Genomic DNA, 20,049 nt, shown 5'->3' on the forward strand with positions numbered 1-20,049 from the left:
ATCTGAAATGTTTAATTAATGTTCTTCAGCAATATAAACTGCCAAGAAATTAAAACAACTAAAATCGATTGAAAATTTCATACGAAAAGGTCGTCCAAAGCTACTGGCAATAGATAAATCTTAGGGAAACCCCACACAGACGTCTATCATCTTAAAAAATTTAAATCGAACAGAAAGAAGACTATTAAGAGAGATCTGGGGATGATAGTATTGTAAAATATCGGTACATTTGACTACTCAATACTACACTCAATACATTTGTTTGGGTACTCGATACTACTCAATACTTTTTCAATCTGCATTTAACAAGTAGGAAGTAGCCCAAGACTAACCATATAATAACCTACACTGAATATACATATGTATAGAGTTGTCAAATATTCGACATATTCTAAAAACCGGTTTTCGAATAATTCGAAAAAGCGTAATTTTTTAAAACCGGTTTTCGGTTTTTTCTATCAAAAACCGGTTTTTTAGCCTTTTTTTATCAATTTAGTGGCAAGGTTATATAAAAGTTTGTCATTCCGTTTGTAATTTCTACATTTTTTATTTGCGACCCCACAACGTATAGATAGCGAATTCGATATAGCCATGTCCGCCTGTATGTTGAAATCAACTTTCTGAGGCCCCCAAATAACTTACATACATGATTCATACATCAATATATGGGGAATTCTTCCCATAAAATGAAATTCATTTTATTTTATTTATAAGAATAATTTTATTTATTCACAAATAATTTTACAAAAATAAAGTAAACAAAATGAATCAGCTGACTCAGTTATTAGATATTTGTGTTTTATGTATCGATAAACAGGCAACGTCGTCATAAGACTGTTAGGGAATACAAAATTAGCATTGAGTTGTGTTAAAGTGATGTTGACTCAAAATTGATGACGATGTTTGTGCTGGGTTGCTATTTAAAATCGACAAAATCGGCCCACAAATGGCTGAGATGTAAGGAAAAAACCGGGACAACCTCGATTTTTGTCCTATTTTTCATCTACTAAGTCATTAATATATGCAATATGGATATCTAATGATAGATATTTAAAATTCCATTGCAACGATTAATATAAGACTATAGTAAGATGGAGCTACAATGGGTCAAAATTAGGAAAAATATTTTTTTGGTTTTTTTTTTCATTATGTCTATATGAAAGTTATTTAGAGATTTATGTTCGTTAAAGTAATTTTCGGAAGTGGGCATTATATGGGGAGCTATGGTCAGTTATCGATTGATCCAAAAATAATTTTAAATGCGATTTCCTTTTATATAAAACAAATTTATGGAGGAACTTGTGTGGACATCTATATACACATATATATAAAAAATTTAAGACAACAAAGTCATATTTCGGGAGGACATTTGTATGGGGGCTTGGTGAAATAATAAGCCAATTTCAATAGGTTTCGTCCTTGGGCCGATAAATATATGTCAAATTTGACAGATATCTTCAAAATTGCAACTTGTACTTTGCCCACAAGTTTTATATGGACTGCCAGACGGAAATCATTTAGTCGACTCAGAAAGTGATGTTGTCGATCGTTATACCTTGAGGTGCGTGATATGGCGGAGTAGGGTATAAAAATACTTACTTCAAAAACAGGGTTGCATTTTTTCACAAACAAATATTGATATTGTTTCCATATTGAACTCAAAAATACAACTCTGAAAGTATCGAGTATTTATATTTTGGTATTGAGTACCGGCAAAAATAGACAGTATTGAGTACTGAGTATCCAAATACTCAATACTTTTATCCAACTTGGTTCTACAAATAGTTGGCCAAACAATCAAAGGTCTGCCGTCAAACTGATTCCAATGTTATTAAACAGTATCGGAAGAACTTTTCCGTTGCACAGTATTTTAGAAAAGTTTTTTTTTTTTTTGAAAATAATTTGGTATTTCGGGAACTATAGAGATATTGTTACGAAATTTCACATGGTAGAAGCTGAGGATTTTTTTTAAAAAAATCGGCAGATCGTTTTTTATTAAAACTTTTAACCCAAGTATTATTTGATTTTTTTTTGTTCAAGTTACCTTTGTAAAGCATGTCAGTTATTTTGTTTAATGTCAATTATATTCATTTGTTGTTAATCTCATTAAAATGAGTGACCAGAAAAAAGTGCGTACTAAAATTATTAAATATTTTCAACAAAACCCAACTCGGTCCCACAAAAAGTTGGCCACACAATCAAAGGTCTGACGTCAAACTGATTCCAATGTTATTATACAGTAGCGGGAGAACTTGTCCGTTGATAGAAAACCTGGTTCAAGTAGAAGGAATGGTCCACATGATGTTTCTAAAGCATTTTCAAAAGAAATCCCACCACTTCCGGTAGGAAAGCTGTCCGGTTAGCTCAGTACTCGGACTATTTGGTAAGAAAAGTTAAAGCCAATGCAGGTTTAAAAACATACAAGGCTCAAAATGTTCCTGGCAGGAAGTCTGCTAACAATTTAGAGGCCAAAAACAGAGCACGAAAATTTAAGTCAAATTTTATACAAAAAATATACCTGCTGCATAACGGATAACGAAACGTACGTATGGAAAAATTTTCGCAGCTTCTGGTTCAATATTCAATTTATCTGTTGCTGATGCTCGAGGGAATGTGCAAAAAAGTTTAGGACCCAAAAGGTCAAAATTTTCCCAAAAAGTTCATGGTATGGCAAGCAAAATGCAGTTGCTGGAAAAGAAGCCAAACATTTGTTGCAAAGGGCTCTATAAATACCAAAATTTACATCAAGGAATTTTTGCAGAAAAGGATGCTTCCATTCATAAGACTTCTTAATATGTCCACTTATTTTTGGCCTGATTTGGCATTCTGTCACTATGGTAAGAAAGGTCTTGAGTGGTAAAAGAACAATAATGTGGTATTTATACCAAGTTAGGCAACTCCTCTAAACTGACTGGAGCTAAGGCCATTGGAGTGATATTGGTCTCTTGTTAAAAGAGAATTGAAGAGTACAAGAGCACAAACGGTGTCCCAAAGTGTGGTAGATTTTAAACGGAGATGGACTACCTGTTCGAACAAAGTGACAGAAAGTGCTATAAAAACCTTAATTGAAGGGTTTCCGTAAAAGGTTCATAAATTCATCACTATTGTTTTCCGTAAAAGGTTCATAAATTTATCACTATTGATTAAAACTATAAAAATATTTTTTGTAAGTTGTAATAATAATTTCAATCAAATAAAAAAAATCAAAACTTTAGGTTTATTAACATTTCTGTATGTTAAGATTTTTACGATTTCACTCCTTAGCTCTCTTATCGTTTTACATATTAGGGGCTTAGAGCACAAGGGATTCAAGTGACTAATGTTTAATAATGAGAAAAATTAGGTTAAAGTTAATTTACAACAGTCATGCCCAAGCCCTATACTCTTGGTACTCTTTTGTTTTTGTAATTGCTCTTAGCTATAGGCTGTGTGTTTTGTATACTCACTAGAGCACTCAGCAATAGCAATACAAAATACACAAACAACTTTGTCTTATTATTTTTTTTGTCGTTCTTCACAGAATACACGAATGTTGAAAGCAACAACACTTTCGTATGCTTTGCTGGTAAACATTGACGACTGCGATCATCCATGTAGATTTTGTTTTTGTTTATCGTATGATAGTTTAAAAATGTGTGTGTTGAAAGTGAGTTTTTTTTTCTTTTTTCTTTGTATGAATTGGTTTTAGCAACAACAAATATTGAATAAAAAGTAGCTTTTCTTTAAATGTATTGGTGTTTACTCTTCCATAAGGAACTTGTGGGCACCCCTGATTTACAATAAAAAATGTTAGATGCTATCTGGAATATTGCTTTTTAATTAATAGAGATCCTAAGATATATTTTAATCTAACACGATAAAAAATACCATATTTTACATATACAAATACCCACAAATTACCTTTGAAGTGAGGAAAGTCACATTTACCCCATTACCCCTTGTGCTTTAATTTTTTTAAAGTTCTGAATTACCTAATAAGAAAACCACATAGAATCAATTTTTTTTAACATTTTATTAAGAAAAGCTTTTATGGTTCTTTGTTACATTTTTAGTCGTCATAATCAGATTCCATGGCATCATCGGGGTCATCCTCACCATGACTTTCGATTCTTTCCGGAATTTATTCCATTCTATAGTGAGGAAGTGCTTTAAAACATTCATGGTAAATAGATGGTATATAGCAAAGACGATCCTGTAGGTTCTTGAATTTCTGGAATATTGTTGTTTTGACGCTGTCAACATTTCCAGCTTTCAGATTTAGTTTGGTGAAGTTTTCTTGCACATTCATAAGATCATCTTTGTATGTATGAGATGATCAGATTCAGAAAATTCGTCAATATTATTTTCAGATTCACTTATTTTTAATGATTTTACGTACCATAAATAATAAATAATCAACAATTACACTGTGCAACAACCAAAATCGGAATGGGATGAAACAAAAAGCAAATGAAAGCTAACGTTTTCCATAACAAAACCCTCAAGGCTTTTTTCTAGTTCAGCGCTAGATTTTTTTTACACCCATTTGAAGTTAGTGATTTTGGAACGCTGGCTAACAAGAAAAAATCATTAAAAATTTGACAAAACAATGCCTATTTATTTTTATTATCCCGGAAAGTTGTGGTATCTTACTATTTTTGGGGTCGGCGCTGCACAGTGGTGTAGAAAAATAAAGAGCGAAATAAATCTGTAACTTCTTCCGATTTTAATGAAATTTGACATGCGAAAAGAGGAAGTATTGTCGAACTAAAGTTTTGAACTAGGACCTCATGAGCCCACCTCGGTATGTTAAATATTTAATACAATACTATTTTTTCGTTTGCTCTGATTTAAAAGAAAACAAGTAAGAAAGTATGGTCGGTCAAGCCCGACCATATAATACCCTACACCAAGTAAATGAGTAAAAATATTTTTCTTTTAAAATTTTAATAATTTTTATTTTTGAGTGATTTTCGGAAGTGGGCCTTATATGGGAGCTATGACCAATTATGGACCGATCACCATAAAATTAGGTCGTGTGATTTATGTCTATATTAAAGTTAACTATGTTGAGTTTTGTGTGTATACCAACATTTTTAAGTGATTTATGCACGTTAAAGTGATTTTCGGAAGCGGGTCTATATGGGAGCTATGACTAATTATGGACCGATCGTAACAAAATTTGGTAACATGAATTTTGTATATATAAAACTTATTTGGAGCGAAATTTGTGTAGATACATATATAAATTAAACATTTATGACCGATAAAGTCCAATTTCGAGGGGACATTTGTATGGGGGCTAGGTGAAATAATGGACCGATTTCAGCCAGTTTCAATAGGCTTGGTCCTTGTGCTGAAAAAGTAATATGTACCAAATTTGATCGAAATATCTTCAAAATTGCGACCTGTACTCTGCGCACAAGGTTTACATGGACAGCCAGCCAGCCAGCCAGCCAGCCAGCCAACCAGACGGACGGACGGACGGACGGACGGACGGACATCGTTTAATCGACTCAGAAAGTGATTCTAAGTCGATCGGTATACTTTAAGGTGGGTGTTAGACTAATATTTTTGGACGTTACAAACATCTGCACAAACGCATAATACCCTCCCCACTATGGTGGTGTAGGGTATAAATACATGTATAGAATCTCCTCGTCGAGCAAAAACATTGTCTTAGCTATCAATTAACTCATATAGTTTAGGAGATATTCTCATTTAAAAATTAAATTTTCAACATTTCTACCCACCATACTCCAGTTTTTTGATAACAGCGGGTCCAAATATTTCCCGATTTTCTTCTTTTATTGGATTAACAACAAATGTATATGGCAAACAAAAAAAGAATTGTTTAAAAATCATTACTGAGTCCAAAGGTATATACATTTCAATTTGAAAAATAGAAAATAGGTAATTTGTTCGCTAGTTTTTTGGAATAAAAGTACTTTTTATGTTTTTAATTTATCTAAAAAATTTCTTAGAAGTTGTATAACAAGTTTATACTTTTTGAAAAGCTTATTTTACATCAAATATCATAAATGAAAATAAATTGAAAATTTTCTATACCGAGGGAACCAGGTCCATCCAAAATACGCCTATTTTTTATATAAAATTAAAATTTATGCAAAAATTCTCAAATTGCATAGTCGGTATTAAAATATAGTAATCCATTTTAGATGGACCAATATGTAATTAATTATTTTGTAAAAGGGTTTCGATCTCCACACCCTTAGTATGGATAATATAGACAAAAAACTAAAAAATCCCATTTTTGGGATTTTTCAAGACTTTTTTGGGAACTGCGGGATTCCTGATTACAAATTTCAAAATTTTGTATTAAATATTTAACATACCTACTTTCCTTAACATGTCCTACTTTGGGAAGCATGTCAAATTTCATTAAAATCGGACCAACCGGTTAGAAGTTACAGATTTATTTCGCTCTTTATTTGTCTACACCCTCTAGCGTGAGTTTTACGTAAAAATAAATATCAAAAATGGATTCCCCCACCCCAAAAATAGTAAGATACCACAACTTTCCCGGATAATAAAAATAAATAGGCATTGTTTTGTCAAATTTTTAATGATTTTTTCTTGTTAGCGTTCCAAAATCACTAATTTCAAATGCGTGTAAAAAAATCTAGGGCTGAACTAGAAAAAAGCCTTGAGGGGTTTGTTATGGAAAACGTAAGCTTTGATTTGCTTTTGGTTTCATCCCATTCCGATTCGAAAAGTTCGATTTTGTGTCACAGTGTTATTAATATACTCGATTCCATTATTTTATGTTACTTTTTCTTTTTTGGGAAATAATCCAAAGGTATTTGAACAGGTGTTTTGATAACAAGTTATGGAATTAATCGCTAGATTTTAGCTTATCACTCATCTGAATTCACTAAATCAGTCCATGTGAAAAATGAATTTTAATATTAGCTTAGAGCACAAGGGGTTTAAGTACCTCTTCTTCTCCAACCGAAACACTATTTTAATGACAAGTGCTAGAATTAGAGTTCTAAAAACCGGTTTTCGAATAATTCGAAAAAGCGTAATTTTAAAACCCGGTTTTTGGTTTTTTCTATCAAAAACCGGTTCGAATAACCGGTTTTTAGCCTTTTATGTCAATTAAAAAAAATATTTTTTTTAATAAAACAATTTAAAAAATCGTTCAGTCAAATTATACAGAATTTGAAATCAAAAGAAAGGATGCATATTAATATAATATTAATAGGTACTTTTAAATAGTAATAGGTAATTGTATTTTTTTCCTTAAATTATTTTTTATTAAAGAAGAAACATGGATTAACTGTTAAAATTGCATTGTATTAAAGATTTAATTCGATATTTTTGAAAATGTGTCCAAATAATTAAAATCTTATTTTAAGTCACTCGCTGTTGCGTTCTTTTCTGTAGATTTTGAACTTTTTTTAACGTTAAACTGAGCTGAGTTTCTAAATTTTGCGAGTCACTTTCAATATATTCTAAATCTGAGCTTAATGAACTTTCATTTAGTTCTGACCAAAACGTCTATTACAAAGTGTTACTACATACGGTATAACAAAGCGAATTTATTACAGGTGACATTAACCCAGTTATGCCGACTGTACTACATGTAGTTTTTGTTTACAGGATACGTCACGTTTATCAAAATACCATTTTTTATGTTCACGTACTTAGTAATCACCAATACCTCATGGGAGATTGTGTGATCGCTTTATTTTTTGCTACTATTTTTGAGTTATTGAATTTTTAATTTGTGATATTTTCATAATGCCCATATTCAGTCATTATGGACATATCTCGTTTGTACGGAAAGTAAAATTTTGTACATTTACAAGTGAATAAATACTATATTTTTTGGGAATTTATATTTATGAAGAGTAGCTTGATTGTTATATGCATGAATGTTTCATTATTGCGCATTAGTTTTGTTGTTGTGACCCCAATGTCCTCTAAATTGGACGACTTAAAAAAACCCCTTTTTTCAATAAATTGTAAAAGGGGAATAGATAATTATTAAAAGTAATCGCCTAAAATCTTAAAATTGTTTGTCGAATAACTCGAAAACCGTTCTTTTGTAAAAACCGGTTTAAAAAAACCGGAAAATTGGAAAAAAAACAGTTTTTCGAATAATTCGAAAACCGGTTTGACAACTCTAGTCGCCATATCTCGCTAACGGATGAGAATCCCACATTCAACTCTTGTGCTATGAACTTCTCTGAACTTCACCTACTAACTTCATATGTTAACTCAATTTGAGAAAAAAAGGCACTTGAACCCCTCATATAATAATGGGTTTGATCAGAATAGTGTAGTGGTATATAATTATTTTCGAATAGTAAGTGAACTGTAATTGTTAGAGTCTTTACACTTTGTGTAAATTACTGCCAGTAATGCCAAAAATTAAGGAAATAGGATAAAGGGACGAACAAAGTAAATAGTTACGAGTATTATCGAATATCTGGAGAATATTGAGATTTTCAAAACGTTGCGTGAGTTATTTTGTTGCCACTGCACGAGAACAACTACAATTAAACGTAGTTCGGATCAAGATGTTCTGTCTAGGGTGATCGGTCCGGTTTTTAATAACTGGGGTTTTTGGTAAGGTCGGTGTCGGTTTTTTTCTAAAAACCTAACGTAGTTGTTGACATTTGAAATTAAATAAAATTCATAAAATATCAAAAATATTAACCACTCACTTTTAGAAAATATTAAATATTAATTTCAAAATGGGTCAAATTTGAACCGAAGACCTTGTGAAGGATAAAAGAAGTAATCAAAATTGTTTTAATCACTATTATTTTAATAAATAAAACATTTTTTCTTCTTATTTCTAGGCGTTTTAATATTTTTCCAAAAAAACCGGTTAACCGGTTATTATAAAAAAACCGAAACCGAAACTGGTTTATATTAAATTGCAATTTTCGAAGAAACCGAAAACCGAGTTCTAAAAAATTTCGAAGAATCGATCACCCTAGTTCTGTCCCTTTCAAAGATAATATTCATTGGGCCGCTATAAGATGTTTCATTGATTCATGTTCCCCTCATTGAGAAGTTTGTTGGAACTGGGCTTAATTCTGTACGTCCACCAGCGTCTAGGACCCTACTCCCATAGCGATGGTAACGGGATATGGTGAGTCGAATGATACTGTGTCTGCTTGCTACTGGTGTCGCAGGAGGTCAATCTGGTACACTCAAGCTGAGCTGTTGTAAAAAGCACAAACCGTCAAGGCGGTTAAACCACCAGTCTCGAGTGCTTCGGAGGGTGACGCGACGTGAAAGGGAAGTCCCTTTCAGTTACTTCCCATATGCCCATTGTGCTATCAGGTCCATCGAAGGAATCTTCCTGTCCTGAAGTCGCACCTCCCCTGGCCAACTCAGGCTCTGAAAGCAATCCTAGACATAAAAAGGCGTTCTCCTTATCGCTTCGTTGAGGCTCTCGTTAGGGCGATTATCGACAAGAGTGTTAGTGACGGATCCAAATCCCAATCCTGTTGGGATATGGTAAAAACTGGTAGGGGTGTTCTGGAAAGTTCTCAAAGAGAACCCAGCGTTTGAAATTTTGACCTTTTGACCATTCAAAATATTCATAATTTTATAAAGATCCATAATATATCTTACATATCAAGGAGTCCAGCCTATGCGAATAAGCTGTATTTATAGAATTTTCCATAAATATAATTGATTTAATTAGTTCCCATCCTTGGGAAAAATCCTAGTAACAACCATAAATTTAAAAGCACCTCAAAAAATTAATAAATGAGGTTTACCGTTGATTTTGTTGAAGAAATTAGATACTAAAGAAGAACGGATTATTTGACATACCTGTTTTCTTGAATTTTTTACAGTTAATTCAGACAGCAGTAAACATTCCTGTTTAACCATCCGACTTTTGACGGCGTAGAAAAGTTGTGCTGCTCTTTTGTTTAGAACGCGTTCTTCAAATTGTTCACTTGTTTCATTTTCCATTTGTTCGTCAAAGTTATTCTAAAAATGCAAAAATATTTAGTTAATATATAAATTAATAATAATAATTTAAATTAATATAGTAATGAATTTCACTAATTACACTGTGCACGAAATTGACACTTTTTTGTCAAGAAGGGCACCCAGTAGGTTAAACTAATTCGGGTACGCTGAATTCAGTGGTGCTAACCGTTTTTTTATGTTAGCTCGAATTTTCGAGATATACCGTTATTTCGAAAATGGAGAAGGTTGCACAACATATATTCTCGTAACTCAAAAACGGTTTAAATAAAATTGCCTTTAAAAAATGCTTAACATGTTTTTAATCTTTGCAGTCGTTTTAGAAATATATTTTTTTTTGCATACAAAAAATTATTTTTTAGCTAAATTTAGAAATTGTTGTTTTTTAAACGGCATTAAAAATTGGAAAATGCATATGCTCTCTTAATTTTATCTAAGCATATAGAAAACAAAGTTCTAAATAAAACGAGTCAGTAAGCGAAGATGGCAATTTTTAATAAAAATTAAATTAAAATTCATATAATATACTGTCAAAATTCCATTAACCATCTGTGGTTGCAAACAAGTTCTTAAGTTTGATTTTACAATATTAAGCTGACTAAAAACTCGCTCCACTTCTGCATTTGACCATGGTAAAGTGATAATTTGCAAAGTAAAATCAGCTAGTTCATTAAAAATATTATTTTCTGCGGAATCCTGATACTGCAAAAGCTTAAACCAAAACGATGTAGTATTTGAAAGATTTGTCCACCTAATAATGTAGATGTTACTGAAAATCGTCTGGACAACCAAATTGTTCCAAATATGGAATAACATCTTTTTATACCCTTCACCATGAGTGGCAAGGGTATATATAAGTTTGTCATTCCGTTTGTAATTTCTACATTTTTCATTTGCGACCCCATAAAGTATATATACACGAATGATACAACAATATCGCCGAAATTCTTCCGGCTCGGTTGCTATTTAAAATCGAGAAAATCGGTCCACAAATGGCGGAGATACATATAAGGAAAAAACCAGGACAACCTCGATTTTTTACCTATTTTTGACCCATATCTGGATTACTAAATCATTAATATAGACAATATGGATATCTAATGATAGATATTTCAAAGACCTGTGCAACGACGTATATAAGACCATAGTAAGTTGGACCTACAATGGGTCAAAATCGGAAAAAATATTTTTTAACCCGAATTTTTTTTTCACTAAATATTAAAAAAAAAAATTTAAAACTAAAAAAAAACAAGTAAGAGAGCTATATTCGGCTGTGCCGAATCTTATATACCCTTCACCAAATTATACTTTAAAATAAAAATTTTAAATATTTTTAGGTAAACAAAATTTAAATTTTTTTTCCAGTTGTTTTTTCGAAATTGTTTTTTAATTTTTTTTAAATATTTTTTTTAATTATTAAATTTTAAAATTTTATAATTTTTTTTTTTAATTTTATAAAAATTTTTTTTTTAGTTTTTAAATTTTTTTTTTAATATTTAGTGAAAAAAAATTTTGGTGAAAAAAAAAATTCGGGTTAAAAAATATTTTTCCGATTTTGACCCATTGTAGGTCCAACTTACTATGGTCTTATATACGTCGTTGCACAGGTCTTTGAAATATCTATCATTAGATATCCATATTGTCTATATTAATGATTTAGTAATCCAGATATGGGTCAAAAATCGAGGTTGTCCTGGTTTTTTCCTTATATCTCAGCCATTTGTGGACCGATTTTCTCGATTTTAAATAGCAACCGAGTCGGAAGATATTGGTGTATCATTCGTGTATGTAAGTTATTTGGGGGCTTCAGAAAGTTGATTTCAACACACAGACGGACATGGCTATATCGACTCCGCTATCTATACCGATTCAGAATATATATACTTTGTGGGGTCGCAAATGAAAAATGTAGAAATTACAAACGGAATGACAAACTTATATATACCCTTGTCACAGTTGATTAATTGCTCTCATCGTGTAAAGACATAAATCGCATTAATCAATATCGGTGCTTACTAAATTAGTTTAACAAACAAGCGCTCTCTTAAAAAGTAAACAAAAATATTGGTATTATTTTATAAAACAAATATAATAAAACTAAACAATTGTATTAAAAAAAAGCAAGTTAAAATATATCGGCTTCCAGCCAAAACATGAACAAAATATCGGAACCTCCGGACCGTGGTGGTCAAGTGACTCCACTTATTACGTTCGATAAATCTAAAAAACCAACAATTATTTCTACTGGAGAAAAATTTCTAATAATGGAACGTGTAAATACTAATGAAAATAGTACTGATACCCTTAGCAATGTCTCTCCATTTTTAATTAAAAAAGTTATTGACAGTGTAGCAGAAGGTGAAGTACAACAGTGCAAAAAACTAATTAATGGAACAATACTTATTCAAACAAAATCATTTGTCCAAGCTAGAAACCTTATTCAGCTCACCTCATTATCTCCTGAGATTAAAGTTGATGTTAAGGAACATCCAGGCCTAAATTTCGCAAAGGGTGTAATTTATTCTAACGACCTTCGTGGAATAGACGAATCCGAAATTTTATTTGAATTAAAAAAACAAAACGTAACACACGTAAATAAGATTTTAAAAAAGGTCGATGGTTCCTTAAAGGAAACTGGTCTTATTGTAATCACCTTCGCTTCTACCAGCATTCCTGCTGATATAGCAATTGGTTACGAGAAAGTTAGAATACGCCCATATATTCCACTTCCATTAAAGTGTAAGTCGTGTCATCAGTTCGGGCATGTGTCCAAAATATGCAAAAACGAAAAAGCATGCGCTAACTGCTCTAACGCTTGTCATACCGATGAAGCAAAAATGGAAAAATGCCAACGCACACCGTCTTGTATTAATTGCAAAATTGCTAAAATTGATAATTCTTGCCATCCAACATTTGACAGAAGCTGTCCAATCTTTCTTAAAGAAAAAGAAATTCAGGCAATTTCAACGCTGGAAAAAGTAGGAAAAAAAAAGGCTGCCGTCATATACAAACAACGTCACAATCAACATGACGCACTGTATTCTACAGTAACAAAAGATTTTAACAACGATAAACCATCCACCTCGTCTTCTCGCACCATGCCACCACCACCAACCAGTCCACGTTTTATAAGAGACTATTCAGATCTCATTAGCGATAGCAATTCTACGTCTGAAATGGAAACCGACCAACAAAGCAATTCATCCCAAATAATTAAGGAAAACAACAATAGTCCAATAATTTTACCAAAAAATACATCAAAAAGATTAAGAGACAAAATTAAGAAAGAAGGAACTCGAAAATCAAAACGTATAAAATAAATCATTTGTAATCTTAATTCTCTCTAATAATGACAAATATCTCAGTAAATACTCCAATAATTTTATTTTCAACATCTATATCTCTTATATTCAATTATTTTCAAACAAAATGTTATTATTTTACAAAAAAACACTATTGTAATTATCATTTCTTGATTTTCATAATTCTATCTTTAATACTTCTATTCATTAAACTTTTTTCTCTTTCTCCAAAAGTAACGGTTCTCCAATTATACAATGGAACACATCATATCAATCTTACACATTATACTCTTATATTTAATTCGAAAATCTTAGTTCAATTATATACATTATTAAAATATATATTTAATACCGTACAGACTCTCTCTACACAACTAACTGTTCTATTTTCTCTATTAATCTTATTAACATATTCTTTTCAATATAATGTTATTATAAATAATGCATTTCACAAAACATTTGGGCTATTCATGGGTACGTGTAAAGCACATCTAGGAAATATAAGCAAAATATTTGAATTATTAATACTTTATAGAGAATATCAATGACTCTTAGTATTTTACAATGGAACGTGAATGGCTATTTTAATAACTATAACCAACTCCAATTACTAATTAAAAAACATAGTCCGAAGATAATCTGCATTCAGGAAACACATCTTCATTCCAACCTTAACATCCCTATACCTATTAACTACTCCTATTACGCTATTAACACATCCACTACCAGATATGGTGGGGTTGCAATATTAGCCCATAAATCATTACAACAAAGACAAATTACGATTGCAAACGACTTTGACTCAATCTGTGTTGAAATAATATCAAAAATAAAATTCAATATTTTCAACGCCTATATTACGCCTCCACCTAGATTTAATAATACAAATCTTACCAACGTTTTCAAAGCAGATATACCGACTATTGTATTAGGGGATTTTAATAGTGCACATAAAAACTGGGGTTCAAACGTTAACAGTCCTACAGGTATCATATTGTCAAATTTTATAAATGATTCTAATCTAGTTTTGCTAAACGACAAATCTCCGACACATCTGAATACACACGGTACTTTCTCACACATCGATATTTCCTTTTGTTCGCCTAACTTGGTTTCCCAAGTTGAATGGAAAACAGAAGACAACCTTTATTGCAGTGTATCATTATCCCATAGTTATTTCATTATTTCCTCCAATGTCAACTCACAGTAAACCGAAATTTAACACACAATATGCCAATTGGCCAAAATTCCAAAGTCAATGCAATATGTTGGAAATTAATAGGCCTGTTTCTGCAAATATAAATAAAGAAACTGCAAATATCTGCAAAACTATAATACAAGCAGCCAATGTTTGTATTCCTCAGTCTCGAAACAAATCAAAAAAAACTCCATGGTGGAATAGCGAACTAGAAAAATTAAAGTTAATAAAAAATAGATTTTGGCATTTATTTAAAAAACAAATTAATCAAACAAATTTACTCAAATATAAAAAAGCAAATGCACTATATAAAAGAAAAAGAAAATTATCTAAACAAGAATCCATCAACGCCTTTACATCAACTATAAATCCAAACACTCCAACTGACAAAATATGGAGAAATATTCGCAATTTTACTGGCTACAAAGCAACACAAAATATCCACTGTATAACGTCATTAGATCAACCAAACATTATGATCACTGATAAAGCCGAAATGGCACAAGAGTTTGCAAGGTTCTGGTCCGACAAATCATCAGATTCTAATTTTTCAGATAATTTTAAAACAAACAAACAAAATGTGACCTCTATGTTATATACAGGTGTCCCTTGCGCGGACGCTCTAAAGATAGAAGACACCATAAATTTCGTAGAGTTTAGTTCTACTCTAAGTAAATTGTAACGAAGTTTTCGTTACATACATATAAAATTATTATGAAGTTTATAATTTTTATGAATGCCACTTTATTTTGTATTGCATTTTGTTTATTACTCTGAATTATATTTTGTTTATTACTCTGAATTATTTATCTCATTTATTACTCTCAAGAAATAATGTTAAATAACGTAAATAATGTTAAATAATATAAATAATGTTAAGTATAACATTTGTTGAGAAATAATGTTAATTATAATAGTATAAGAGAACTTAACAGCAATTAACATTCACATATATTTAAATTATTAACTCAATAATGGTAGTAGTAATGTTTATCACTACTACTCTGTGACGATCGGTTAGTGGTCGAAGTGCTGATCACCACAACTTTAGTTGAGCTTAGGCTGTGCTCGTATGGGGACAGTTGGTACAAGTTTGTAATAGCTTTACTACTAACCGCACATAAACACAAATAAGCCCAACTCAAGTAGTGTACAGGGATACTACTGGTATTACACAGCCATAGTTCCCAGACACATTTGTTGTAGTGTACAGGGACACTACTGGTGTTACAACGCCATAGTTCCCAGACACATTAGTTGTAGTGCACAGGAACACTAATGGCCATAGTTTCCAGGCGTAGTAGTGACTAACACACTAATCTCCACAAAATCTTACCAATAAATGTTTAGGACTCCTGACAGTTCGAGGAGTCTTTAGCCAACCTTTAAGTTTACTCGACGTTTCACGGTTAATTGCTGTTAATCCTTTAATATCCTGCAAGGTCCTGAGTTATGTATATATATTAATGTTTCTGAATAAAACACTTTAAAAATAATAATTAAATACAAGGTGTATTTTATATCCTGGCTCCGAATGAGCTAATCCTGGCAAAGATTGTTATAAATGGCGCCCGAGCAGGGACTATATCCAAGTAATTGATAAAAAAAAATATATAAATTTCGTGGAAAATTTCAATACAGTTGGTTACAATGAGCCGAGCATTTGTGAATCTTTTAAAAAAGGACATTCTAGGTTCTTGTTTAAGAGATCTGGGTATGAACGATGATGGAAATGTAGACGAGATGAGAAGCCGATTGAGGACATATTTGGATAACGATGACATTCCTCCTGAGCATGAGCTGTACATAAGTAATTTGAGGTCAAGTTACGATTCTGGTAAAGATATAAAAATTCCTAGTATTCACGTTTCCCGTGCATCATCACCAGTGAGAATAAACTATGAACAAGAGTATAATGTACCCAATTTATCGGAGGTCTGTGATAAGGTACGTAAGTGGGGCGTAAAGTACGACGGCGGAAAAGACCCGTTATGTTTTTTAGAAAGAATTGAAGAACTGGCCACGTGTTACTCTATTCCTAAGAACACGTTATTAAATTACATGCCTGAACTTTTAAAAGGCGATGCCTTAGCTTGGTATCGTAACAATAAAAATAATTGGAAGGTTTATAAAGATTTTGTCGAAGATTTTAAGTTGTTCTTTTTACCCAATTTATTCTTTGAAAATCTAGATGATGCTATCAGGAATCGGTTACAAAAAGCCGATGAATGTTTTGTAGATTACGTAACTGAAATACAGTCATTGATGAGGTGGACCAATTTAACGACAAGCGAACAACTAGAAAGAATCTATAAGAACTGCAGGGCAGAGTACAAGATTTATATTAAAAGAGGAGAATTCAACAGGTTACGAGAACTTATTATACAGGCACAAGAATATGAAAATATTCGAGCAGAGGAGAATAAGCAAAAGAAAGCGGTTCGACGGGTACAGACTGCGGTTGCTTCACCTAAATCAAATTATGTATGCTATCGTTGTGGTGAAACTGGTCATAATCGTGCTGTTTGTTCAAAACCTCAGGTGCTATTTTGTTGGGATTGTGGTAAAAGAGATGTAAAGACTATTGATTGTTGCCGATCTGGTACGGAAAACTCGAGCAGAGATCCTTTAACAAGGGAAAGGGAAGAAGATCTCTGAAACCAATGACCTTTCCAATCAGACTTACACCCGATGACGACTTTCGCCTACGAACATGGTTAATGATTAAAAATAAGAAGATATCTGCTATTTTTGACACTGGAGCCACTCATTCTTGTATACATTTGTCACTTGTAGAAGAAATGCAAATTCCTATCGTTGCTGCCGATTTCGATACCCTTCATTTAGCGGACCAATCTAGAATTCTTGTTGAAGGAGCCGTAAATATTTGGTTTATAATGAATGGTGTAGTGTATCGACACGATTTCTTAGTGCTGAGAACGAGTTTAGATCCAATTATAATTGGAATGAATTTTTTGCAACAAACAGGCCGAGAGCTGCATATTATTCCCCGAACAAAAACGCCCAATAAAGGTATTTCACAAAATTCCGATATTTCTCAAAATAGCTCTTTGCAGGTAATATCAACAGTCGATTCAGCGTATGAACAACAGATAGAACAGCAAGTTAAAGAATTTTTAGACAGCGAACTGCCACGTTTCGAAACTATTAACTGTCCATCTGAAGTGACCCAACACGTAATTACAATGAAACATTCACGACCTCTCCGTCAGCGATACTACCCACGAAATCCGGCAATGCAAGAAATTATCAATAATCAAATAGATGAACTACTAGAGGAAGGAAAAATAGAACCGTCTAAAAGCCCGTATAGCTCGCCAATCGTATTGGTGCGTAAAAAGAACAATGAGTGGCGACTATGTGTAGACTTTCGCCAATTGAATGAAAACTCGATTCGAGATGCTTATCCTATTCCTCAGATAAATGCAATACTCGAAAAACTGAGAAATAGCAAATATTTCAGCACAATCGATCTACGTAATGGATATTGGCAGATCCCTATGGCCCAAGAAAGCAAAATATACACAGCCTTTACGGTCCCAGGTCGCGGCTTATTTCAGTGGCGTGTTATGCCTTTTGGTTTACACTCCGCTTCAGCAACGTTTCAGAGAGCGTTGGATTCTGTTATTGGTCCAGAATTAGATTCATTTGCTTTCGCTTACCTTGATGACATCGTTGTCCTTGGAAGTACCATAGAAGAACATATATTCAATTTGAAAACTGTCTTCGATAGACTTATAGCAGCTAAACTACGTATAAATCCAAACAAGTGTACATTTGCAAAGAAAACCATACGATATTTAGGTCACATGATTAGCGAAAAAGGAGTCCACACCGATCCTGAAAAGGTGCAAGCGATATTAAACCTTCCTGAACCCACTACACTTAAAGAACTAAGGTCATTTTTAAACACGGCAGCATGGTATAGGCGTTTCGTGCCAAATTTTTCGATGTTAACCAGTCCTCTGAATGAGCTTTTAAAGAAGGGACAAAAATGGATTTGGGGAACTGAACAGAAGGCAGCATTTGAAGAAATAAAGCAAAAATTAATGGACGCACCAGCCCTAACTTGTCCAGATTTCACACGTACTTTCATCCTACAAACTGATGCCAGCGATGTTGGCTTAGGAGCTGTACTGACACAGGAATTTGACGATGGCGAAAAGATAATTGCTTATGCTAGCCGCACACTGTCGACGTCAGAACGGAACTACACCGTTACTGAAAAAGAATGCCTGGCAATTATATGGGGAATTAGAAAATTGAGGCACTATATTGAAGGTTACCATTTCATTATCATTACAGACCATCAGTCACTAAAGTGGCTGAATTCAATCCAGTCTCCCTCTGGAAGAATTGCACGCTGGGCCTTAGAACTAATGCAATTCGATTATGAGATCCGATATCGCAAAGGAAATTTGAATGTAATCGCGGATGTACTTTCTCGAGCTCCAGTTCCCATAGAAGGTACAATTCCAGTTGTACAAACACTCATGAAAATCCCAGATGATAACGATCCATGGTTCCAGAAAAAGGTAGAAACTGTAAAAGCAGATCCGGAAAAGCTTCCCGATTACCAAATTGACCAAAATGGAAATTTAAGAAGACACATTTTTGATTCATCCTCCTATAACGAAAGCGATCCTATTCCATGGAAACTGGTGGTACAGAAATCAGATAGGAATCGTGTTCTTAACGAGTGTCACGATGATGTTACAGCCGGACATTTAGGTATTAATAAAACCATCGCACGAGTCACTAAACTATACTACTGGCCCGGTATTTTCCGAGACATTACAAAATATGTTAGGAAATGTGAAACTTGCCAACGCTTCAAACCTCTTCAACAAGCACCAGCTGGAAAGATGTATACATCAACAGTCCTTACTCCCGGTCACACAATATGCTCAGATTTTGTAGGTCCCTTACCGAGATCTATTCATGGTAATACGACTCTGATTGTTTTTCATGATAAATTTACCAAGTGGTCGGAATTTGTCCCGGTTAGAAAAGCCACAACCCAAACATTTCTAAAAGCTTTTCGTGAAAGAATACTGTCTCGTTTCGGTGTGCCTCATGTCCTTCTTACCGACAACGGCTCTCAATTTACAAGCCGAGAGTGTCAAAAGTACTTTAAATCCTTGGGAGTTCAGCAACGGTATACAGCCCCTTATTCGCCACAGGAGAATCCGACCGAGAGAACTAACAGGACTATTAAAACAATGATTGCTCAATACACAGAAAAAAATCAAAGAAAGTGGGATGAACAATTGCCCGAACTAACATTGGCAGTAAACTCTAGTAAACAATCATCCACAAAATACAGTCCGGCATATTTAACCCTCGGCAGAGAACTACGGCTACCAAACACCTTGTTTGATGATAAAACCAACTCGGAAGTTCCAGACAACAATACAAGTCCTGAATATAATTGTAATCAACTGCACGAAGTTTTCCAAATAGTACGGTGTAATCTACAGACCGCGGCAGATAAACAAGCAAGCCATTATAATTTAAGACGTCGGGTATGGTCCCCTAGAAAAGGAGATCTCGTTCTGGTAAGAA

General features: G+C 33.1%; 1 protein-coding gene across 2 annotated transcripts in view; it reads right to left on the reverse strand.

Moving 5' to 3' along the window:
* vtd (RAD21 cohesin complex component verthandi) overlaps nt 1-20,049 on the reverse strand; it is a 148,776-nt gene that overhangs the window by 29,666 nt on the left and 99,061 nt on the right. For both annotated transcript variants that reach the window (XM_065514952.1, XM_065514953.1), the window contains exon 7: nt 9,802-9,963. In XM_065514952.1, coding sequence (XP_065371024.1) covers nt 9,802-9,963 — 162 coding nt within the window. The remainder of the gene's footprint in view (nt 1-9,801; nt 9,964-20,049) is intronic.

This window comes from Calliphora vicina, chromosome 1, assembly GCF_958450345.1.
Source record: "Calliphora vicina chromosome 1, idCalVici1.1, whole genome shotgun sequence".
Taxonomy (NCBI): Eukaryota; Metazoa; Arthropoda; class Insecta; order Diptera; family Calliphoridae; genus Calliphora; species Calliphora vicina.